Raw genomic sequence first — 25,533 nt, 5'->3', positions numbered from 1 at the left:
CATCCTCCTTCTGTGAGGAACTATGGCCGACCAATGTTTTCAGTCTAGAACTCCTGTCAGCCAGCATGAGCAGCAGGGAAAGGTTACTGGAGTTAACAGCCCAAAAACATTGGAAGGGTGCCACATGGGTGAAAAGGCTTCCTTCACCAAGGCCAAATCTCATCGCTAGCTTATGCACCATTATTCTAGAAGGAAAATAGCAAATGTTACTCCCACATTCCATGTGTTTTGTATTGGCAGTCTCTGAATCTCTAAATGAGCCATCTCTTGTAAAACACAGAGTGTATAGATGCCCTTGTAATTTGAAAAGAGCTAACGAATAGAAAACACTCGTTGTGTCTTGGTCCAGGCATACCTCAGTTTACAAATTTAATACGTTCTCCGGGATGTTACGTAATGCAGAAAATTTGTAAAACAAAACGTGGATTGCCATAGGAATGGGAGCGGCGCTATAAACCTCCAGGCACGATGCATCCTGGGGAAACTTCATACAGAAAGAAAAACCTGAGGCATTATTTTCAAAGGATTTTCCTTCGTAAGCTGAAAATTACGTTAACAGAGGTGTTCGTAACCGAGGTACCACTGCACTGTATTTTGCTATTTGCCAGTGTCATTTTATCCATGTCTCCTTAGAAAAAAGCCACACCAAGTTGAGCAGGACTTATTTCCAGGTGAGTGCACACAGGTTGGCAGATTTACAGGATGATACTACATTCACATTAGACACAGACCCGTGGAATGGCCATCACAATCCTAGCATGGTGAGATTTCAGTCGCGAGTTACTATAGCCTCTGGTATAGGATCTCTTACGTATTTAATGGGTCTCTAGCTGCTGCTCATTGAGCACTTATAACGTGTTTTATCTTCAGAAAAGTTATTACTAGATAATTGGGGCATCATTTAAAAAAATACATTATTTGAAAAAATACTATTGTTTGTAAGTTGTTACATTAAATAGTAATAAACATTTTAATACATAAAATACAGGGATGACAGGCACACCACTAAGCCTTGAAAATAGCTCTGGCAGAGTATCAGGATGTACTAAGCCTAGGATAAGCCGCTGAAAGTACGGTAATCAGAATGGGCCTATAAATGTTATTCAACTGGAAGTATTGGTGGATCTTTAATGCATGACACTTCTAAGACTTCCTAAATGCTAAATCTTCTACCTCAACATTTGTTATTGCAAGGTATAAAATTAGTCAACATTCATATCAAGCTATACATTAATTCAATGGAGGGCTGGCAAAAGGATGGACCTTCTGTCTCATTGGCAGAAAGTAGGAAAAGACTGACTCCCGTCTCTTCTAGCAGTGCAAGATTTTTAGAACTGGCTACAATGGAGCAGACAATTCCTATGCCGCTCTCAGGCTAGCGCAGGTGAAGGTCCCAAGGACAGTGTCCCTCCGGTGAACAAACGGATGTTTTTTCTTGAAGAACCAAGACAGCTTCTGTCCACCTCCAAAAAGCCCTATCCAACATGCATCATATTTAGATAGTAATTTCCAACCAGTTACTGTGCAGCAGATGTCATAATTCATATTATGATTACATTCAGAAGTCCTGTATCATGGAATTATTAATTGAGTTCTTCTTAAACAAATAGTGAGGTCAAATATTGTATGTGCAAGGAAATTACTAAGGAAGGCACTACACTGACATCCATGAGGCTAAGTCAGCAAGAATGCTCAGAATGTCACATCGTAATTCTTTTCATATTTGCTGCTGCTCCCTAATCTGGTCTGCTCAACTCAAAAGAGATAAGGTGCTCTTACGTAAGGCTTCTGCAGGCTCTGATCCTATGAATATTCAGGGACCATGTATGTTTGTCCAAAAAACAGTCCTGAAAGACCTCAGTAAGATTTACTCTTGTAAGTATGCATGCACAGGACTGGAAACCAAAGTAACTAGCTTGAGATGCTGATGGTAGTTCTACTTATGATGGGAGTGGAATATTCTGGCCTATCCAGCACTATGGCCATCTCACAGATGTATGCCTCCTGGTACTAAGCATGCCTTCTAATATCAACCCCTCTGTTCTCAACCTGCAATATGTGAAGATGACAACAGAGGGCATGTAGTGATCTGCACAGACAAGGACTCCACTACTACTGTACAGCTTCTAAGAAAAATGGTGTAATGCTACTAAGGAAGCAGCAGTTTGCAATAGAAGTCTGGATGTAACTCAGAGTTGGATAAAACCCAGCAAGACCCAGGTGTAGAGAAATACACAGTTCCATTTGAACACACAATTTCAAGAATACAGTGGGGTCTTGACTTGAGAACTTAATCCGTATTGGAAGGCAGTTCTCAAGTCAAAAAGTTCTCAGGTCAAATCTGCATTTCCCATAGGAATGCACTGAAAACCATTTGATCCGTATCTGCTCTTTTCCGTCCATAGAAACTAATGGGAAGCTGCTATTCCGCCTTCGACCACTAGAGGGGATATTTTGTTTCTTTTTTTCTTAGGTCAAGAAAGGTTCAAGGAAGGCACGGAAAATACAGTCCAGGCAGTACCAGGCAGTCCGAAGACTGTCTCCCAATCCACTCTCTAAACGCTGGGAGGAGTGAGGAAGTAGACAGGCACCCTCTTCACTGGCCAACAGTTAACTGAAAGTTCAAATTTTGCACTTTCCCTGCCTCCCACGTGGTTTTTTTTTAGTTCTTAACTCAAATCTAAGTACTTAAGTCAAGTTAATATTTTCCTATGAGAGTGGTTCTTAAGTCAAAATGTTCTTAACTCAAGCCGTTCTTAAGTCAAGACCCCACTGTATAATTCCACTTAAATTAATATGACACATACCCAAATTGATAAATGTTTTGACTTAACTAGAAAACGAAAGATAAGTAAATAATTTAAAATCTGAGAATTATCATATTTGAGAATTAAGTAAATTTAGGAGATGTTCAGATATAGTCATCTAAGCAACCTGGTTTAATATTCTGGATTCTTACAACCGCTAAATATATTTTCTCCATTCCACAGATAATTCAAGCCTCCCTGAGTAATTTATTCAGTGTGCTGTTAGGAAAGGACATCATTCAACAGAAGCCCAGAAACAGTCTACAGACAGAGCAGGATCATTCCCCACCAGCTCACACTGCAATGTTGGCTAACCACAGTTTGTAGTAATATTTATGGTCATCTAAACAAAGGGGCCCCTTGTAAGATCACAAGTCCTGAAAAACCCAAGTTCCTAATAACATCATGGGTCTGTCTGCATGCTCACACAATAGAAAAGAAGAGGGGCTATGCATGTCAATAAAGAGTTTATATCTTAGCTTATTAGGCAAGGATCATCCAAATATTGTCTAAATATCTAAATATTGTCTACATATCATAAATGCGTTGATACTGGTTTTATACGAAAACCCAATGGATTATTGGCATTTTAGATACTTAATCTAAGTGTCTTCTCAAAGAACCCGAAATCCACAATAAAAAGAGGTCCGAAATATAAAATCTAGGATATCAACCGTTCAAAATGTGTAACATGTTAGTTTCCTTCATGCGTCACTGAAGTTCTGTGTTATATCATTTTTATTATTTCATTTCATATTTTAAAATAATCATTGCACCTCCAACCAAGGTTAAAATTAATCAAAAGATAAAAATATTTCTCAGTCCACCAATAAATAAGAGACTCTTATTTGCATCCCTAAAAATTTTTTTTTTTAAAGACAGCAGTCACCTGAGAGTCACTAGCATCAAATTCAAAGGGAGTTCCTTTTCAGCAAACAGACTTAGGATGGGACAACAATCCTATATGTATTTACCTACAAGCTCAGTGGGGTTTCTTTTAAGTAGACCTGCAGAGGAGTAAGTTGCATTTGTATGAATGTAGATTGATAAGATCTCTCCTTACCTGTGTGAAGTGTTGAATCTTTGTACTATTCTGGTTCCATCTGCTAACCAAATTTGGATACTAGTGATGGGTTCTGAATTATTTAACACCACTGTTGCTTTTCTCTTTTCACTTTCTTCAACATCTTTTTTTACTTTATAGATTATTCTTGGCGTGGCACTGGAAAAGAAAACAAAAACATTGAAATGAGATTTCAAAGCCCTCTTAACGTTAGATGGTGTCACCATTTTGCTACTGATTTTCTGATGACCCTAAAATGTTTATGGGGCAACGTGGCCCTAAATCCTCCCCAACAACAAATACTACAGCAGGGATAGGAAACGTGCAAGGTGCCAAATGTTCCCTTTTCCCATTATCCTTCACCACTGGAAGTGGTGACAATGGAAAGTGTGAGCCGGTAACATCTGGAGAGCCCTTTATCCCCCAGTGCTGAAATAAATGAACCCATGCTGCCTGCACAACATGTCTACAGAATGCTTAATTTAAATAAATGTTTAAAGGGACTAAGGACTTTTCTGCAGATAGGTGATCATCACACCGATGGCTGAAAGAGAAACTGAAGAATTAGTTATATAGAAAGTATGATGCTATTTTGGGTTGGCCTACCAGATGCTTGATCGCTCAAGTCTCCTCTTAGAGGGAATGGTATTTTTTTATGATTAGCACACTTTTGTGAATTTATTGCTTTGACACGTTTCAGTAAAATAGCAAGAGACCTTGCATACTGTTTTTGATAACTTTTCATGGAAAAACACAATCACACGGTTTTCACATGCCACCTCAAGTAGAAAAGGCATCTTAGCAACAGTAACATTGTGATCTCCATTCCTCCTTGTGAATTCAGCTGGAGCAAGGTGGGCAATTCCGTCCTACATCACAGGAGTGGCATAATCACAACAGCATCTATTGCCAACCGACAAACATCATAGGGGGTTTTATCTCAAGGAGCAAATATGTAGGTTCAGGACCTCTCAAATGACCACAGCCAGGCAGGCCAGTAAGGGTGTGATCACATGAAGCAAATGTTTCCTACTTATTCCCCAGTTAGACAGGTATTTAAATTTGTCATCACATGACACACGGCCATGATTGAAATATTTTCCCAGCTAGCAGTGTAATTGCACTTTATGTCCCACTGGCTATGAGGGTTGTATTATTTTTCTTCCAGTTGTGTGTCTATATATTCCTTACTGGTATGGCATGTGTATACGATGCTATCAGTTTACAGTGGTGCCCGGCATAGTGACAATCCGTTCCGGATAAATCGTTGCTATCCAGAAACGTCGCTATACGGGGCAAAAAACCCCGTAGGAACGCACTGAAACCCCTTCAATGTGTTCCTATGGGGGATAAACTCACCGTTATGCGAAGATCTTCCATCCGGCCGCCATTTTCGCTGCCTCGGTAAGCGAGGAATCGACGCGAAAAGGCTGTGGGTGGCCATTTTGTTGACCCGGCGGCCATTTTGGAACCGCCGATCAGCTGTTTTAAAACATCGCAATGCGAAGATTGGTAAGCGAAATGCTTACCGATCATCGCAATGCGATGTTTTCCCTATTTAAACATCGCAATGTGATCGCTTTTGCGCTCGCAAAATCCGCATCGCTATGCGGATTCGTCGTTAAACGGGGCACTCATTATGCAAGGCACCACTATATTTCCTTGGCAAAGAACTTGGGTATCCGGGCGCTGTGAGGAGTGGGAAACAGCTGACAATGTGTATGAACCACACTATAATCAGGCACTGTCCCTCTTATCGCCCTTCCTTGTTCTTTTGCCAGATATGATGGGGCGACTGAGAGAGACCAGCAGCCAGGAGAGGGTGGGGTGGGGGGAATCTCAGGAAAAAGCCATGTTGAAAGATGAAATAGGTCAGCTGGAGGAAGAGGAGGGGCTGGGAATGCTTCCCTCTAGCCGCCGGCACACTTGGCTCTCAAAAGCAAAGCTGAGCAAACGGAGCTTGCTGTTCCACTCCCAAGCTCGTGGAAACTTTTAAGTGGAAGTGGAGGGAAAAAGGGTGCAAAAGGAGTACCTTTTGTGTGTGTATACACACACACACACACACACACACACACACACACACACACACACACACACACACACACACACACACACACACACACACACACACACACACTATTGTTAGAAGTGGGACACATTCCCCTGGTGTGACTATGGCCTAAGTTAGGTGAACTGTTTATTAGTTTACCGTATTTTACCATGTATACGACCCCCCCAATGTGTAAGACGACCCCCAAATTTTGACCCTTGATGGAGGTGGAGGAGCAGTTAATGGGCAACTGATCCTCCACCTCCATCTCTCCTGCTGTTGCTGCCTCCCCCGCCCAATCACCTCATCCACTGTGACTGCTGGGGCTCACCTCCAGCTCACGTTATCGCTGCCTTGTCCCCTGCCTGAAGGGAGCACTGGAGGAAGCAATGCGGGAGCAGTGACAAGAGGTGCCCGAGCGCGTGCGAGTGCTCCTTTGCCTCCGCCTCCTGCTGCTGCCAGAGGGGAGGAGTCGGCGAGGTGAGCTGGGGCGCTGAAGAAGGCAAGTGGGCGGCGGCGGCAGCAGCAAGAGGTGCCCCGAGTGCGTGCAAGTACTCCTTTTCCTCTGCCTGTTGCTGCCGCCGGCGCCAGAGGGGACAAGGCAGAGGGAACAAGGTGAGCCTTGTGACCTGGAGGTGAGCCCCAGCAGTGGCGTTGGAGGGTGGCGGCAGCAGCAAGAGGCACTTGAGCGCGCGCGAGTGCTCCTTTGCCTCTGCCTCCTTCCATGTATTAAAACAACCCTCAATTTTTCATCTAATTATTTAGGAAATAGTGTCGTTTTTATACATGGAAAAATGCGGTATTTACTGTTTATTTACTTAAAATACTTCAGCTGGCAAGACTCCCAATTCAAACATGAAGAAAAGTAGTTCTCATAGTACTAGGGTATAGTGCTGTTAGACATGGTTGCTCTTGACAAAATCAGCTGGAGCCAGACTGGAAGGGTGAAAACCATTGACCTCCCAGCTGAGCAGATGTGTTGTCCTGCTTGTCTCTCCCAAGCTACAGCCTGGTGGAATGGCTACTGGACGTCAGCTGACAAGAGAGCCAACCCTAACAAGACCGGCTTCTGAGGAGGCCCATTGGTAGCCTTGCTTCCCTTCCCTGTAGCCCCAGCTACAGCTTCAATCCCAGCACAACGGGACTGATAAGGCATCCTAACGAGCTGCTGATAAAGCATCCTAAGGACTCACGGTTACCCTGTAGGGTTGGTTACAAGGGATGCTTTTCAGGAATGACATTGATTGGTGAATGGGTTGTCCAGTTACTGTTGGCTCTATGGACATCACCACTTATGCCCCTTTGTTTATGGTCTTCTTAATATCATTACTGCTGTGGAATTGCTGCCGAGGATAGGGTACTGACTGATGGACACACAATGCAACGTTAGGAGGTTTAAATCAAGTTTCCTCACAAGTTAGAAGCTAGAAATGGAGAAAGAGGATAACAGAGCAATTCTACATACACTTAAGCAGAAGGCAGAGTCCCACTGAGTACAACGGGGCTTATGCCCAACTAAGTGAGTTTAGAACTACTGCTTAAGAAGGATGAAGGGACTGCCATTAACATCCCTGATCCTTTCCAAAAGAAATTTCTATTACTAGAGATATGAGACTTCCTACCTTCCCAATCTGTATCCTTGACCAGAGAAAGGGTGAAATACTGGCTTCTTCAGGGTGTACACTTGGTCCTTCTTATCTTGCACCTTCACATTCACCTCCTCTTTACCACAGATCTTCTGTAATTCAGGAGGCAGCTCTCTTTAAAGGCAAAATGAGTAAAAAGAAAAGTGCACATGATCATTATAATCAGAATAATTAATTAATCAGATGAAGTGGAGATCTATGCATGAAGGGAAGCGCACTTCCCTCTAGGAACAACACCTTTTCCTTAATGCACTATTTTAAAGCACTGATCATGTTCCAAAGGGAAGCAGTCTTGTAATAATAATCATGTGCCATTAAGTCAATTTTGACTTACGGTGACCCTTTTCAGAGTTTTCTAGGAAGAGAAGACTCAGAAGTGGTTCCCCGTTCCCTTCTCCCTGGGAATGTGCAGCTTGCCCTAGGCCACATAGGCTGGCACCTCTCCTGGAAGGCACAACGGGGAATTGAACTCCCAACCTCAGGCTCCGGAGCCAGACACCTAACTCACTGAACTTATTCAGCTAACAATCTTATATTAAAATGGTATCAAATGTTAGATTTCACAAGAGCAATAGGCAGTGGGTGATAATTATCTTTAGATTTTATTTCTTGTGTGTATGTATGTGCTTCTCATTATGCTTGTTAGGTTTTATGCTTGTTGGGTTTTAATTTTGCCAGGTAAAGGGCAGGATGTAAGTGGTATAAATAATATATACATATGCAGTGTATATATAGTAATGCATCAACCAGGGCATGCTTGTGGTATATGTATATCCAAGTGAAGTCAAAGCTAGATGTTCACCTGGACAGAGAATGGAAGCAGACCAGTGTATGAGTGATATTACCACAATGCTGGTGCAACACACAAAGCTGACTTGCCCTTTTTTAATAGAGTCCAAGAAGCGCTGGTTTGCAACATCTGTGTAGCTTCGGAGTTCACCATCATTCACTGTGAATCCATTTTTCCATAATTTAATTGTTGTATCCGCCTGAAACGTGAAAACTCAAATGAGCATTATCGCACAAAAGTAGCAGACTCATTCATTTCCTTTATGCAATGAATGCAGGCAAGAGGAACGTGGGAAGTTGCTTCATATCTACATTAACCCCCAGCGGCTGTCCTGAGTTTCAGGAAGGATTTTCTCTCCCCAGCATTATCTGGAACCATCAGAGTTCAAATCAGCGTTGTTTACAGACAAAGCACACACGGTAGTACCGAAGCTATTGAAGAAGCCATGACCCACACATGTTTTCTAAGGAATGAGAACTATATCAGCCATTCCAAATTATGAAGAAATGCATCAAAAAATAACCCCTAAAACATCTACATGTACAAATGTTTACAAGGCAGATGGCAACAAGAATTTCCATTAGCCAAAGTATCCTGTTAATCCAGGCCCACATGTTTTACTTTACACAATTTTACACAGTGTTTTGATGTACTACACCTTATAAAATTAAATGCACTAACCTGATTTTTTACTTTAGCCTGCTGTGTGCATATAGCTCCAATTTTCTGAGCTTCTTCAAAAAGGTTATCAACAAAAATATCACAACTCTTCTCATCTATACCATTCTGAATCTGATTGTCAGCTCTTGATTTGCAAACCCTATAAAACACAAGGATAAGATACTCAGAGCTGCAGATGAAACTCATTGTTTTATCTAAACCACATGTTTACTGGCCTGTCAATTATGTTAAATTTGAACCAGTGATTCTTGCCACAGTTACCAAACGTCCTGGGAAATTATTTATACATACCTTGTTCCTAACACTGATTAACAAGATATGACTAAAGTGAGTCAAGCCAACCATGAAAAGAGAGGTTACTTACCTGTAACCATGGTTCTTCAAGTGGTCATTCTGTGAATTCACACAATGAAGGGTTAAGTCAGCGCCTGCGCGGGTCCCTCGGAACGTTCTCGAGCTCTGTAAAAAAAAACATAATTAGGAGTGCCTATACTGCGCATGCTCCGCCCGCTCCAACCTCAGTTCCATTTATCCGCCAGCTAGAATAAATTGACAATGCTAGCACAGTGACGGATAGTGGGGAGGTCGGGCGGGCTTGTGTGAATTCACAGAATGACCACTTGAAGAACCATGGTTACAGGTAAGTAACCTCTCTTTCTTCAGCGTGGTCTTCTGTGAATGCACACAATGAAGGGTGACTAGCAAGCTTGCTTACCGGAAGGTGGGCCGTCACTGTAGGGCAGATGCCAAGACAGCTCTCCCAAATCTTGTTTCCTTTTGAGCCCTCGTGTCCAATCTGTAATGGGAGATGAACGTGGACACTCTGGACCAGGTGGCCGTCCTGCATATGTCAGGTAAGTCAATCCCTCTTAAAAGTGCCGTCGACGAAGCTACCGCCCTGGTGGAATGGGCACGGAGGCCAGGAGGAGGAGATTGATGCTGAAGCTGATAGGCCAAAGCTATGGTAGTAATCAGCCAACGGGATATTGAGGATGAAGAGGCTGGGAGGCCTTTTTTACAACCAAAATAGCATAGGAAGAGTCTTGGGGATAAGTGAAAATCCTTGGTACGGGCAACATAAAAGGAAAGTGCCCTCCTGACGTCGAGGGTATGGAGCATGCGCTCGGTATCGCTAGTGGGCTGAGAAAATAATGTGGGGAGTATCAATGGTTGATTGAGGTGGAACTCGGAAACGACCTTGGGGAGAAAGGAGATATCGGTATGTAGAACAACTTTATCCTTGAAAAATTGGAGGAATGGTTGGTCAGCTCTGAGGGCAGCCAGCTCACTGGCTCTGCGGGCAGATGTGATGGCTACGAGAAACAAAACTTTAAGAGACAACAACTTAAGAGAACAGGTAGCCAGAGGTTCAAATGGAGGATGCATAAGTGCATTAAGGACAAGGTGTAAGGACCACTGGGGTACCAACGGTTTCAGCGGTGGACGCAGGTGAGTGACTCCCTTAAGAAAGGTTTTAACCGTGGGATGAGAAAAAAGCCGAGAGGAAGGGGAATCTCGTGGTTGAAAAGAAACAATAGCCGCTAAATATACCTTCAGCGTGGAGGGGGATAACTGGAGGTCAAACAAATAGCGCAGGAACTGCAGCGTGGTGGAGAGGGATGCTGGTGAGGCTTGAAGTCCTCTAGAACTGGTAAATTTGAGGAAACTTTTCCATTTATGAGAATATAACGTGGAGGTGGATGGTTTTATGGAATTCTCTAATATCTCCCTGATCTCGGGGAGATCCTCCACGCAGTGAGATGTAGCGAGTTCAGGTCCGGGTGGCAAACCTTGCCCGCATCCTGAGTGAGTAGGGTTGGAAAGCTGGGAAGTCTCAAAGAGTCTATTGCCAAGTCCATGAGAGTTGGAAACCAGGGCTGTCGAGGCCAGAAAGGTGTCACCAGAATTGCTTCTGCTAACTGAAATCGCAGCTGAACTAAAGCTCTCTGAATAAGAGGGAATGGCGGAAACAGGTAGAGTAGACGGTGCCTCCATGAGATCATGAAAGCGTCGCCCATTGAGTTCGTCCCCCGTCCTGCTCTGGACGCATACAGAGGACATTTGGCATTTCGATGTGTGGCAAATAAGTCTATTTCTGGAGTGTCCCATCGATGGCATAGCTGATGAAAGACTGAGTTGTGGAGCTCCCATTCGTGCATCTGGTTCAAGGACTGGCTCAACCTGTCTGCAATCACGTTCTCGGTAGTCGATATGTGGACTGCCCTGAGAAAGATGTGGTTTTTGTAGCACCATTCCCATAGAATTACTGTTATGAACAATAGGGACTGAGAACGCGTGCCCCCTTGTTTGTTTATGTAGTGGAGTGCTGTAGTGTTGTCGGTGACAACCTGGACTCCATGGCCGCGCACCAGAGGGAGAAAGGCGTTGAGCGCCTTGAAGACAGCCAGAATCTCTAAATGGTTGATGTGCAGTGTGCGTTGCTGTGGTGTCCAAAGCGCATGGACCCGATGTGGACCACAATGCGCCCCCCATCCGGTGGGACTGGCGTCGGTGGTGACCTGAATAGTTAGGTGGAGTGGACGAAAGGGTCGTCCTATCTGTAGATGCGGTACATATGTCCACCATTGGAGTTGTGAAGCTAGTTCCTGTGTGACAAGGAGGGGTTTCTTGGGATGGTCCCGAAGAGGGTCGAATAGAGATAGGAACCATACTTGTAGGGACCGTAACTTGAGACGTGCATGCGCCAATGCTGGGGTGGTGGATGACATAAGTCCCAGTAGATGTTGAGCAAGTTTGGCTGGCACTGTACGTCCGGGTCGAAACTTCGCTATTGCTCTGCGGATTTTCAGGATTCTGTCCCTTGGTAGGAAGATTCTTCCCTTGCGGGAATCGATTGTGGCACCAATATAACTTACTACTCTGGAAGGTCTGAGATGTGATTTTTTGTAGTTCACCGTGAGGCCCAGACTGTTTAGGACATGGAGGGTGAACCTTGTGTCCTTTATGGCCTTTTTGCTGGAGGACGAGACCACTAACCAATCGTCTATGTATGGGAAAACCTGGACCCCGTTGAGCCTGAGGTATGCCGCCACCGGGGCCATGCACTTCGTAAAAGTTCGAGGTGCCGTCGCTAATCCGAATGGTAGGGCAAGATATTGATAAATCGTGTCCTGGAAGATGAAGCGGAGGAACTTGCGATGATCGCGGTGAATGGTGATATGAAAATAAGCGTCCTTTAAGTCGATGACTACAAACCAATCGTTTTCTTTTAATAGGTGAATAATGGATTCCAACGTTACCATCCGGAATCGTCGGGGATGCAGGTAAGTATTTAACTCTCTGAGATCGAGGATGGGTCTCATGCCTCCATCCTTTTTGGTTACAGCAAAGTACCTTGAATAGAAGCCATTTGCAATGTCTCTTTTTGGTACCTTTTGGATGGCACCTTTTCGTAGCAAAGAGTGAACCTCCTCCTCTAGGGCGGGATCGAATGTAGTATACTCTGCCCGACCTAAAGGAGGATATTCTGTGAACTCTAGACGGTACCCTGAAGAGACGATGCTTAGAACCCAGGAATCGGTCGTAATGGTGGACCAGTTTGGGAAAAAAGGTAGCAGTCTTGTATCTGGGACGGTAGTTATCTGTGATGGCTCTGAGTCAAAGATATTGCTTGTGTTTTCTCGTAGGCTGCTTGAAAGACTGTCGACGCTGGGATGGCACATGCGAACGGTAAGTAGACGTTGCGGAAGCGGCGGGGGGAGGTCTTGACTGCGGCTGGGTCTTGAATTGCCTATATTGCTGAACCGGCTGATTATATTGAGGGGAGGATTTCTTCCAGTGATATCTGCCAAATCTAGGCTGAGGTTGGATGTAATACGATTTGGCAGTTCTTTTAGCCTTATGGAGTTCTTCGAGATGATTATCAGTCTTTTCACTGAAAAGACCAGAACTGTCAAAGGGCAAACCCTCTACTTTAGCTTTCACATCCTCAAAAATATTTGCAGCGCGCAGCCAAGCATGCCTGCGGAGAGTGACAGCTGTGACCAATATCCTTGCTGCTGCCTCAACTGAGTGTCTAGTAGCAATCCTCTGATGCTTCGAAACAGTCTGCGCTTCCTCGTAGATGTTAAGGAAAGCCTGGCGGGTGTCCTCAGGTATCATCTTTAAACCTGATAGGGTCTTAAGCCATAACTGCTTTTGATAAGCCTCCAGTGCGGTTTGGTGGTTATTCACACGGAGAATGAAAGAGATGAGAGAGTAGAGACGTCTGCCAATCATTTCCAACTTCTTCCCTTCCTTATTGGTGGGGACAACGTGGGCCCTGCCTGATGGTCTAGTACAACTTGTCTCCACGATAAGAGAATTGGGGATTGGATGCTTAAGTAAAAATTTTGCATCAGTCCCATTGATCTTGTACATATTCTCTGTACGCTTCGCCAAAGGTATGGAGGCTGAAGGATGCTCCCACTGTTCTTTAACTATGTCCAATAAAGCTGGCAAAAAGGGGATGCTAGGGGGCGGGGAGCGGTCCTTATGGATATCACCGAAAATAAGGTCCTCCTGAATGGGGACTGGGTCATCTACCCGCAGCTTCAAAGTTTTAGCGAGGCGTGACATCATCTGTGAGTACGAAGTAAAGTCCTCCGAGGGAGATGGGTCGTGCGGGTCACCTGTGTCCGACCCCACAGTCTCCCCTTCTGGCAAGTCCTGAGGTTCAGGTTGGGGAGCAGGCTCTGCTTCCGAGCCCGAAGACCGAGAGGAAAATGAAATGTCCTCGTCTGATGAGGAAACACGCCTCCTCTTCCGACGTGGAGATTGCCCCTGCGGCAACGTAGGAGTGGGGCGCTGCGGGATGGGTGCGCTCGACGTCGAAGGCGGAAGAGAAGGATCGAGCGGAGGCTGCGGCATCGATGGAGGCTGCGGAGGGTTAGCCTCGGTGCCTCTGCGTCGTCGGCGTCGACGTCTCCTGGGCGGGGTCGACGCGGAAGATGACGAGGAGACGTAGACATAGCGAATCTTGCGCCGACGCCGATGGTATTCGGGCGACGTCGACGCCGAAGATGTGGAGGAACGATGTCGACGGCGATGTTTACGTCTCCTGCGCCGGTCCACTGAAGAGGAGTCATCCGACGTCGATACATATCGATGTCGGGAACGTCCGTGTCTCCCAGCGCCATCCCTGTGAGGGGATCGATGGCGATCTCGGGAGCAGTGTCTCGTCTTTCTCAACCGTTTCCTTGGTGGTGAATGGTGGTGAGAAGACACTGGAGACACAGAATGAGCCGGAGAGCCCCGCCCGCTGGATGCGGGACTGACAGGGGTAAAACCCAAGCTTGCAGTGGTCTGTACAAGCTGGCTTGGCGTCGGTGATGTAATGCCAAGGGGTAACAGCGGCTCAACTTGTCGTGGGGGAAGCGGTGCAAACGCTTCAGAAACAGAGTCCTTGTCCCTAGAAGAGTCCTCCAAGATAGGGGACGGAAGGTTGGCGGCTACAGCGGACATTTGCGAAGTGGGGTCCTTAGGTTTAGTCGACCCCTTTGATTTTTCTTTCTTCGCAGGTTTTGCAGCTGGGGCTGTCTTGGAGGCGGACTTCTTCTTTGGAGCGGATGACTTCTTTGTCATTTTTTCAGCAGGTACGTCTGCCGCTTTGGTGGTTGAAGATTGGGGTGCCGAACCTTCCGTATGGGAAGTAGAGGAAGAAGCAGGGAGCTCCATAGAAGAAGGCGTAGAGGCGGAAAGAGCGGTGTTCCACAGGTGTAATTTTAAGCGCTGCTGCCTCGCCTTCAAAGCGGCCTTAGTAAAAGCCTGGCAATGCTCGCAGTTTTGGGGAGAATGGGATTCCCCTAAACAAAAAAGGCAAGTATCGTGTCCGTCCTGGAACGGGATCTTAGCAGAGCAACGGACACACCGACCAAAAGGACCAGAGGGTGGAGGCGGCATAGACACCCTAGGGAAAAAACGGCTGGTAAAAAGGGCGGGAAAAGGGTAGCGACTCACAAGTGAGCCGAGGAGAAACCGTAGGCACCAGAACCAAATCGTAAGGCTTAAAGAAGGTCCGTAACAGTCCAAGGTAAAAAATCCGAGCAGACAATCCGCGAAAATACAATAGAACAAGCGAAAACAGTAAGAGCTCAAGCCGAAAGAACCACTTCACACGGCGGAGAAATGGAACTGAGGTTGGAGCGGGCGGAGCATGCGCAGTATAGGCACTCCTAATTATGTTTTTTTTTACAGAGCTCGAGAACGTTCCGAGGGACCCGCGCAGGTGCTGACTTAACCCTTCATTGTGTGCATTCACAGAAGACCACGCTGAAGAACAGAAAGTTCTCAACTTCCTAAATTCTACTAACAGCCAGTCATGTTTATTTGAAAGTCATTTCCCCTGCAATTTACTTTCAAATAAGTGTGCTTAATACTGTAGTCTAAGTAATTTACATGGATCAGAAAATAACCTTCCCCAAACATCAGATTAGATGTTGCTCTCCCAATTCCTGATGCCATTGCCTAATGCAAACATATTCTCTTACTTTATGTACTGGAAATATTCTACACTGCTTTCTCAAGGTGCCTTACAAAATAAAAGTTTTGAACAACATGCAAAATACAGTTAGAAATTAATGTTTCCCTTCCCTTTTTGCCTTCACTCATGCTCTCGGCCAGCTGCTCTATTTCACCATCCAATTCTCCCATCCCTGAAACCTTGCATGTTACAGTATTGCTCTTTAACCAGCTCCCACTGTCACATGTGCTATGCATTGTGCATGCAGGTAGTGCTGGCCCCAGTTCAACTCAAAGGACACACCACGGCCATGGGGCAGGAGAACCAAGCAGTGAGGTACTAGCTGTGCAGCAACACCAAGCCTCATCTCAACATATTCCTTGGGACTCACTAATGCAACTCAGCCCACAGTCTGAGAAAAGTTATCCAACACCATTCCCTGATCCCTTCCCAACTGCTGTGGCCCTTTCCAGTCTCCAGGCTGGTCTACAGTGTGGGAGCTGCCTACTTCTTTACAGTATTTTGCTTTTTTCAGTTGTGTCTACGTCACCGTCCTCTGCTACTTTCCCTTCCACTATAGTATCTTGAATTTCAATTCCTCAAATCTCAGAGAGTGTGTTACAGTATCTGGATCACCTTTTCCTCACCCATTATCATTTATCAATATTTTTATTATTCATTTCTTCTTCTTAGCACCACCATGTGTTTTTATGTGATATTTCAAAAGCCTGAGGCTTATTTATTTCATTTATAGCCTGCCCATCTAGTCATATAGACTATTCTGGGTGGGTAACAACAGGACATATAACAATTTACAACTTAAAATGACAATGTATTACCAAAACACACACACACACACACACACACAAAATGATCCAAGATGGAAGAAACACAAAAAACAAAAATGCAGACAGTGGATGGAGGGAAGGCTTGCTTGAACAACCAGGTTTTCAATTGGCATTTGAAGATGCCTAGGGAAGGGGCCATGCGAATCTCAGGAGAGAGATTGTTCCAGAGACGAGGAGCCACTGCCAAGAAGGCCTGGTTTCTTGTTTTTTCTTTCCGGGCCTCCTTACATCTAGAAACTGATATTTGCATGTGGAATTTCAAGAAGCCTTCCCAGTAACCAAGATACCTACAGCCGCTCAGGCTTTTGTCCCTAAAGCATGTCTGTCCAACATACTATATCTAATATTTCCTTGGGGAAAGGGTACATGATTTGTGACCAATTTCCTATATCTCAGCCCCAGTTATTATCACAACAGCTGCAGCTTCCTCTTACATGTGCTGCTGAGTTGTCACATTTTAAGGACCCATTTGTGTGGCATGCATCATGAAATAACTTAAGTGGAAGGAGACATTCCTACTCCCTCAGCTATGTGGGACGGTGTCCATGGAAGACATCTCTGTCCAAACTAGGGACCCCCATCAGGGGCTAGGTGTTCCTCCCATAATCCTCTTGTACACAGGTATTAGCATATTGTGCACTACAGGATTGTGGGAGGAACACCTAGCTAATGCTAGGTGTTCCTCCTGCAATTAGCATAATATGCACTAGAGGATTGTGGGAAGAACACCTAGCCCCTGAAGGGGGTCCCACAGGGCACCCCAAAATACCTGCCTCTGGCAGGACTGGGGCTGTGCAGCCCTGTACTGAGTGGGAGGTGCAGCCAGGGGGTCACCATGCCTTGGGGGGTTAGGGGACAGAATGGGCTAGGAGAGGCAAGGGCCATTCTAACTCATACCTTGCAAGGGAAGTACCATGTCATAAAAGTGGTTTTCCTAGCTAGGGAGAGGCTCATCCATTGTACTTTGGGTGTGCTGCTGATCCCTATGATTTCCCCAAATGTGGGAAACTCAACTACACAATTTGTGTTAATGAGGGATTGTTCTTGTGATTTCCCTGGTGTTTTTACAATCTCTTTATCCTTTGGTTCCTGGCTGTTTTCACCATCCTCTCTCATTTAATTTGTAGTCATAGCCCCATTAGCAATGCTTTGTAAGATGGTTTTTTCTCTCATTGAAGAACATTAATTACATAAGACCTACTTTTTAATCTCAAAAAAGTGGGGAAGAAAGTGTATGCTGCTATTTTTCTAGGAGACAGACCCTGGAAAGCCAGCAGCATACACTTTCTCCCCCACTTTTTTGGGATTAAAAAGTAGGTCTTATGTAATTAATGTGTGGGAAACTATCTTGTGAAACAGGGTAAAAAAAAACCATCTTGCGAGGCAAGGACGCAAGGACCCAAACACTGTCCAATGAAAATTGCCCATAGGAACAATCGTTTTGCAAAGCGTAACATAGCTAAAAAAGTCATCGTCTAGCAAATTCCTCATTTTGTGAGGTAATCGTCTAGCGAGGCACCACTGTACTGTTTCTTGCGCAATAACTTTATTCTGGTTTTATTCATTAATGCTCTCAACACCAGGATGGGAGCTTTAGTCTCCTAGCATCATGCTGTGTTGCAGCAGTTACACAGAGTTAAATCTTCTTCTTCATTCTTTTCAGAACCCATCCAACAATGCTTCCAGAGTGCAAGGACTCAGTGCCGTCATTGTTAAGGGGATGCCTGAATGTGTTCACAACCCTCACATTCTTCAGGGAGGCTCCTTCAATGTCCCCCATAAGTAGACCTACAATGTAGGGATGTTATATTATTGTCACCTGAAGAGTTGTAAACAATGTTTTTGGATTTCAGCTATTGGTAATGCACAGTGGGTTATTTTTAAATTAACAATAAATAAATAAATAAATAAATAAATCTGGGGCAAATTTTCCCAACCAATCTACTGATGCTTGCTACTGAGGTAATTTTTTGTGTCATTGTACAGTATTTGAATGAAAAAAATAAAAAAATTTAAATCCCATGTTGCTGTTTTGAGAATCATGATGGTTAAAAAAAGAAAAGACATACTCTAGCTGTCACCTGGCACCATTAAGGAGGTGAGGCACACTTGGATTCTCCGTGGTTTCAGGAAATACAGGAAATGCACATGCAACCCATCTGCTAACCTTAGAGGAAATGCTACAATCCTAGCACTAACCCACAGTACATTAGAATTCCAGCGGGGTCAGAAAATATCCTACAATTCATTAAATGCAAAGATCTCTCTCTCACACACACACACACACACACACAGAGAGAGAGAGAGAGAGAGAGAGAGAGAGAGACTCCTATTTTTCTTCCTTCCTTCTTCTTTTGTTTGTTAAATCCTGGTCTATGGGGGTTAAAGTAAGTACCCACCTTTTCAGAGGAAAATGATTTTGGAGGAAAAACTTCATGTAACCTCTCTACTGCCATATATCCAGTCACATCCTATTATTGCTACTTTAAGGAGAGATCTAACCATACACTTGATTGAGCACTACTAAAGACCACAGACGTATCGACAGAAAGCTTAGGGGCCTTAAAATATTATTCTTAATAATGCTAAATAATTGAATAACCTAATATGGTGATGTAATATGCATGCCTGAAGAGCTGCACTTATATTTTGTGAATAAAAGATGTGCTAGATAAAAGCAAATGACATATTATACTGAATTTTTAAATAAGTAAAAGAAATTAAGCGCCTGGTGAAAATAAATCCTTGCTGTCAGTTTGATCTGTGACTGCCCTTCTAATCGAATCTAGTCCCTCCTCTTGATATGTAGCAAAAGATGTTTTCCTTCCTTGGATGGGCCTTGAGCTTGTGCTCTTTTCCAAGGAGGACGGTATGTGTCAAAACTCTCCTTCGTTCCCTGTGCATGCTGTGTTCATGAAACAGGGGAGCGCTCTGAAATTCAGACCCTTCCTATACAGATGCTGCTTCGCGACTGTCAAGTGTTTGGTCAGTGCTGGCTGTGCCACAAGGGCTGATGTACTGGGTGTCCGTCCGTCCGTGGCTTTACCCTGGATATGTGGTGGTGTAAAGAGGGATGTGCAGGGAGGGCCTGCTCAGTCACATACCTGAAGTGGGCGAGAGTTCAATGGTTCTCTCTGTGTGCAGGCATCCTATGGGTAGGCTGCTGGCATCGTTTATTTGTTATATTTTATATCCTACCCTTCCTCAAATGAGATCAAGGTGGTTCACATGGCTTTTTTCCTCCCCACTTCCAACCACCATGTGAAGTAACTGAGACTGGCTCATGGCTATTCAGTAAGCTGAATGGCCAAGGAGGGTGTGAACACAGATTTCCAAAATTCTTGGCCAACATGTGAATCACACCATATTGGCTCTCTTGCTTCTACACTCCTTTTCATTTTCTGATGTGTGTGTGTTTTTCTAGAATGTGTATGAACTGGAGACAGGAGCATTCTGCTAAAATTATAGTAAGGTCCAACTGGTGCCAGCATACCATGATTACAGGATTGCTATTAATTGTTCAAGTTTTCTGATCATGTAGTATAATATCAGGGTTAGTCTCTTTCATTCAGACGTGCAGTATTGTACTTACTTCAGCAGCTACCTTGGTTAACTTTTTAAAAAGCCAAAGCTACATTCACCCCACATATCTGGCTTCTAATAAATATATTAAAAACCACAGTATATGAGGGGAAGGTAAGCATAAGGAAGTATAAGGAAAGGGCAGTAAATAAAAACTGACATTCACTTGCAAGCTGAGACATCTTTATTGAGATGTGAAAGAAAACAGTTCCTAAAATATATACTGATGAAATTACAGTGGGGAAAGGTACGTTAATCTCTTCTGCACAAAAGAAGAGTTTTGTTTTTCTCTTGTTGTTAAAGAAAAACACCGTTCAGAGAAAACAAAAGATTCTCCAGACAAGAGACTCTTCTGCACCTTAGCTGTTTATTATCAAGGAGAAGACTGAATCGTGTCAAATACTTGTTCTCGCCTGCAACTGCAGCAGCTGTCTCCTTCAAGTGCAGAGAAAACAGGGCACAGGAAATGTACTCACTCGAGAAAGCACTTAAGGCTCTGCTGAACAAAGGATTTTTCTTTTAAAATGAGGAGGCACATAACAAGTAACAACTAACGCTAAGGTCAGCGTGTGCCTGCCAGCCTACCAGCAGAGTCCACGAACCTGACAACTCTGCAGGGGAAGGAGATCAATGTCATTTCAATACCAGTGGCCTCCTTGGCCAGGAATTCTCATCTCCATAGGCCAGTCAAGGAGATGGACCTTTCTGGACCTTGTCTAGTAGTTCCTAAACACCTCTCGCTATCTCATCCAGGCACCCACATCACTTTCATGCACAAACAATTTACTATTTCCATTTACCACTCACTGTTCACAAGCTCACTTCCACACCTAGCATTAATTTATTCTTACCACTTTCTGTGGCGGCTCCTGCTGCCACAGCAGCTTCCACGCCTTATCCACTTGGGATGGTTCTTCTCCCTTTGTGGAGCAGGTGGCTGCAGGTTTCTCCTGCAACTCTCTTGTGTTTTAAAACATGTGTAGCGGGAATATACATGGTGGCAGGGCTGCATGTAGCTGGAAGCTTGGTTTCCATCAAGGTTCCAGAACAGCGCAGACGCTGGCTACTTGGTATACACATGGCAAACGATAGGCGTGTAAGAGAGTGAGTGGGAAAAAATAATTTCCTATCATTGAACCATACACACATGCTACTGGATGTATCAATAATGTTGTGCACAACCCACAAGTGACTTCTAATGGTATGTTTTTGCACAGCTTCATACGGTTCTTTGCTTGGACAGCTCTCTCGCTTCAGTAAGTCAACAGAACCCAAAGCGTTTTCTGTTAACATCTTTTTTGTCTGATGGACTATCTTCAACCTTTTCCGTCCTTGACAGTACAGAAACTGCCTGGGAAATCTCTACTCACTTCCTGCAAGTGATACAGTGAGCAACACATGGGATAGAGGCAGCTCTGTGATTCAAAGAGGATTGTTCGTATTGTCACAATGGAGATTCAATATGCCTAGCCTAGCCTCTTAATGCCTTTCTTGTTCCCAACGTATCTCAAGGCCATTAAAGATGAAATCCAACAGTCTACACAATCTGTCTGTGTCTGCACAGCATTCCTCCCACAACATCTGAGTACTCAGGCGGGCAAGACTAGCTTTACTGGCTTTCGCTTCAAGTCCTTCTCCCTATCACCATTTTCCTTTTGCGTACGACTTGTAACATCTTTTTGTTGAAGAAGTGATCTGGAATCTGAACGGCTTGCACAGTTACCAAGGCCAGCTTGCACAGTTATCTGAGCCAACTAGAAACACAAAACAAGTTTCTAGTTGGCTCAAAGAAACACAACTTGGATTCTTCATTTTAGCTTCTCCTTCTTCTTCTTCAGAGGTTTATCTATTTAGAATACATATACAAATGCATGTATGTTGGTCTGTACATCTGTACGTTTGCCTGTTTTAACTTTTCAATAAAAAGTTCTTCAAGTGGTTCACATAATACAATTTTCCCCCACCGTGGAACAGATTATCCCATCCTATTCAGGTTCTGACTTTCTTGACTTCACACTCATGGAGCAAAATCAACCGTCTCATGGAAGCACCTTTCCTCCTTCAGAATCTGGGAAGGATAATGAAGTTTAAAGAGATCAGGGCTGATTCTACAAAACAGCTGTTCCTCACAAATTGCTGCCTTCATTCCGATGAGAATTAGACATTCCTGTAAATTATCCCTTAAAGGAAGTGAGTCAATGTTGTATCCACTTTAAATACTGGGGTTATTTTATTTATTTATTTAACTTATATGCCGTCCACACTACCTGAAGGTCTCTGGGCGACTTATATGGGTAGCAGCCACATATAGATCACATAAAACTCCACCACAAGACTATCTATTATAAAAACAGTAAGATAATATTTAAAATATACGCATTTGACCTAGATAAGGCAGAAGAAGTAAAAACGCAAATACACCTACCATTCTTGTTTCAAAGTTTTCATCTTGTCAAAATCTTGCATCCTGCTCCACCTAATATTGAAAAAAAATGTTATTATACAGGCAAATAATGTGCATTCAATTTAAAAAAGCTTCTGAACCAGCAGAATGATTTGTCTCCAGTATGGATGAGTCCTTTGGGGAGGTTCTGATTCTTAATTTGACAGACAGAGAATTTCTGTCCAAGTAGCCTGCCAACTGTACATTTCTAACCTTTATTTATGCGAAAGAGACGTGTGTTTAAAGCTCCCTGTACTGGTACTACTCTCAATAGTTACTGGCTGAAATGCTGTTGCTCAATGATATTAACGGCATGACTTTTGGAAGCAAACTGCTGTAAGTTAAGAAATCTCTGTAGACATTATCTGGTGTATACTGAGTTGTGTGACTCAGTATACAACAGATAAGGCCTACAGACATTTCTTATAATAATTCAACACCGTTATTTCGTTGAGCTGCTGATTCATGAGGGTAAAATGCTAAAAAGGTTTACAACGGTTTAACCAACAGGCATAGTAGGGCCATTGGACTGGAAATGTCATTATGTCATGTCATTTGGAAAACACAGCATTGCTTTTACATATAAATTATTAAGTTTTGAAACCATCATTCATCTTACACAAGAGATCTGGGATTGGACCCCCAAATATTATATATATTTTAAAAAATGAAATGCTCTTCTGCAAGGCTCCTAACTTTATTGTGAGACAGGGTGGATGACTTCCTCCTGCACCTGTATGTGATCTTTGTCATCAACATTCCATGAGAGTAAAATACACCGCCGAACAGCACCAAGTGGTGAAGAATTTGGAATGGAAAAGTTAATCACCTTTCTTCTCACACCTGCAACAAATTGGCAGGACCTTCCAGCTGCATTTCATTCAAAGAGAAAGCATCAGAAAATCAACAAGAGTGGAAACAAGTGTCCCAGTTCTACCACACCTGAAGTCAAACTGATCATTAGCTGGCTTTGCTCTGTTTTCCAATGAACTTCCATCTACCGTACTGGCGGCCACAAGTTTCCAGTTTTTTTTAAAAAAAAACTATTTGAACATTTGAAGAAGTAGCTGTGTAAGCCTTTTTATGTATGCATGGTTTAAAAAAAGCTTGGGACACTTTTAACTCTAATGTTGTAATCTACAAAAGCTCACACTGAAATAAATATCTTGTTGTAAGGGTGCCAGGCTTTCTATTTTTGTCACATTGTTTGCAGATAGTTGCTTAATGATATCTCAAACGGGTATAAAACAGATTCAGGTATCTGAAATTAGGATACAAAACATAATGGCCAAAATCCATATTGGATAGTTGCTGGAGTCAACTGACAACAGCCCAGGTGTGTGCTGGAGACTGGTCAGCAAACAGAAGAGCCTAAGTGAAAGGACTGGTCCTGAACAGGTGCTCAAAACCACACCACAGGAAGGAAGAGGGTTATCTCCAAAAGAGGAAATAACTTACAAATTTCTGCCACCCAAAATCTGCAGCCTGAGCCAGCCACTTCTTTTGACCTAATGGCAGGTCAAACTAACCCTAATTAGGTTATTTCTTGCTAGGTCTTAGGTTCAGGAATGTGGTAATGCAACAGGGATGTGAGAATACCATCATAACTCTTAAATGTAAACATCAACTTACAGTTTAACCCAAACAGAACAATGTAATATCTTTGAACACTGCCCTTCCTTTCCAAAATAAGCAGTGTGTGTGTGTGTCAGAAACCGCTCATGGTTTCATTTCATTGATACTCATGTGGTAAGCAGGACATTCTTGGGTTCTTCCGTACTGTAATTATAATAATATATTGCTGAGGCAATGAACTGGTAGGAGTTCATATTCCGCTTCTGTGCTTTCCAGCACATTTTGCCAAAAGGCACAGTATGCCAAGAGAGCTTAAGCAACAGCTGCACTTCAGATTTTACAAATTAACAGCAGCATGAGTCCCTCCAAGATAGCCTAGAACTGTGTTTGGAATTCAGTACGTAAAGAACCTGTTGCTCAATATCTTCCAGACATAAGCTCAAATCACCTAAAGCTGTATGGACTACGTATAAAGCAGACAGGCAAGGAAGCTTTGGAAACCAGGGAGCCAAACAGCATAAAACTGCCCTTTCCAAATCTGAGAGGGTTCCTGTAACGTCGAAGATATAACACCCCCCCCCCAGTAAGGACAGCTGCTTGGAAGAGGCCCAGCTAATGTTTCCTTACATGATTCACCAACTCTAGGGTCATAATTGAGCAGTCATCCAGCTCCCACCCAGATAAATTTATCCACCCTAAAAAAGTGGCAGGGAACCTCAGTGGGTTTGAGGTCCATTTTATCCCTCCCTCCAAGCTAATGTCTTAAAATTACTGTACTTTGCAATGGCCAGACTTGTTGGTGATTTACACATGCGTAAGTGAAACTTCCTTAAGTTGTGACAGCAAATTGCTGCCATTGAATAAGATGCTGCGTGCATTTAAAATTAATTAGCGGCAATACACTAACCACAACTTACACCCTTTCACTTATGCATACGCAAATCGCCAATATTCTGACCAACACAATTTTAAAATAAACTCAAGTGGACTTGCACATTATTTGCTAATACAATATATTGCTTTATTTAAGAGCAATGTGTATACTACTTTAATTAAAAAAAAAAACCCATATGAAAAATGCCTGTGCATCCCTCAAAATAATCCCCAAAGTAACACTTTGAAATGAGGAACAAACACTACTCATTTCAGGCGGTTTTCTTAATCTAAAATTTATATTACTGATGTTTAATTGATTATAAATCCTGTTGCTCCCCTTAAAAAGAAAATAAAAGTAGTGAGTACAGTAGTGCTGTTTCTTGAACTGCATTACTGCCAAGCTCTTGCCCTGATTCTGTTGTGCGGAGCAGGAGTTGTCAAGGTTAATCTGTCAAGCATCATATGGCCATGGTGAGCAGAGACAAGGAGGAAGGAGGGTCCTATTCTCCCAGCGCCCCCCCCATACTCCCTTCTCACTCACTCTTGCCACTACAGTAATGTGAAACAGATGGATCATGCCTTCCAGAGGTCTTAACTTGCAGAGAACTTTAGAAATCAAGCTGAGGGCTGCAGATCAACCACCTCAGCTTCGCAGCTACATTTGATGGGGAGCGGGGTGGGTGAGCGGAATAGTTTCCTGCTCCCGCCTCAG

General features: G+C 43.7%; 1 protein-coding gene and 1 non-coding gene across 2 annotated transcripts in view; one reads left to right on the top strand and one right to left on the bottom strand.

Annotated features, from left to right (window-relative positions):
- Positions 1-25,533, bottom strand: part of UBXN2A (UBX domain protein 2A) — a 46,372-nt gene that overhangs the window by 2,459 nt on the left and 18,380 nt on the right. Inside the window, exons 2-6 of the mRNA XM_073002278.2 lie at positions 22,353-22,403; positions 9,038-9,176; positions 8,442-8,555; positions 7,543-7,676; positions 3,871-4,029 (exon numbers count right to left, since the gene is read on the bottom strand). Of these exons, the coding sequence (XP_072858379.2) occupies positions 3,871-4,029; positions 7,543-7,676; positions 8,442-8,555; positions 9,038-9,176; positions 22,353-22,393 (587 nt within the window). The 5' untranslated portion in view covers positions 22,394-22,403. The remainder of the gene's footprint in view (positions 1-3,870; positions 4,030-7,542; positions 7,677-8,441; positions 8,556-9,037; positions 9,177-22,352; positions 22,404-25,533) is intronic.
- LOC140703563 (U1 spliceosomal RNA) lies at positions 17,235-17,404 on the top strand. Its single transcript, XR_012082891.2, has one exon. It is a non-coding gene; the product is annotated as a U1 spliceosomal RNA (small nuclear RNA).

This window comes from Pogona vitticeps, chromosome 1 (assembly GCF_051106095.1).
Source record: "Pogona vitticeps strain Pit_001003342236 chromosome 1, PviZW2.1, whole genome shotgun sequence".
Taxonomy (NCBI): Eukaryota; Metazoa; Chordata; class Lepidosauria; order Squamata; family Agamidae; genus Pogona; species Pogona vitticeps.
Note: the sequence above shows the minus strand (reverse complement) of the source record. Positions and strands in the feature narration are given on the sequence as shown.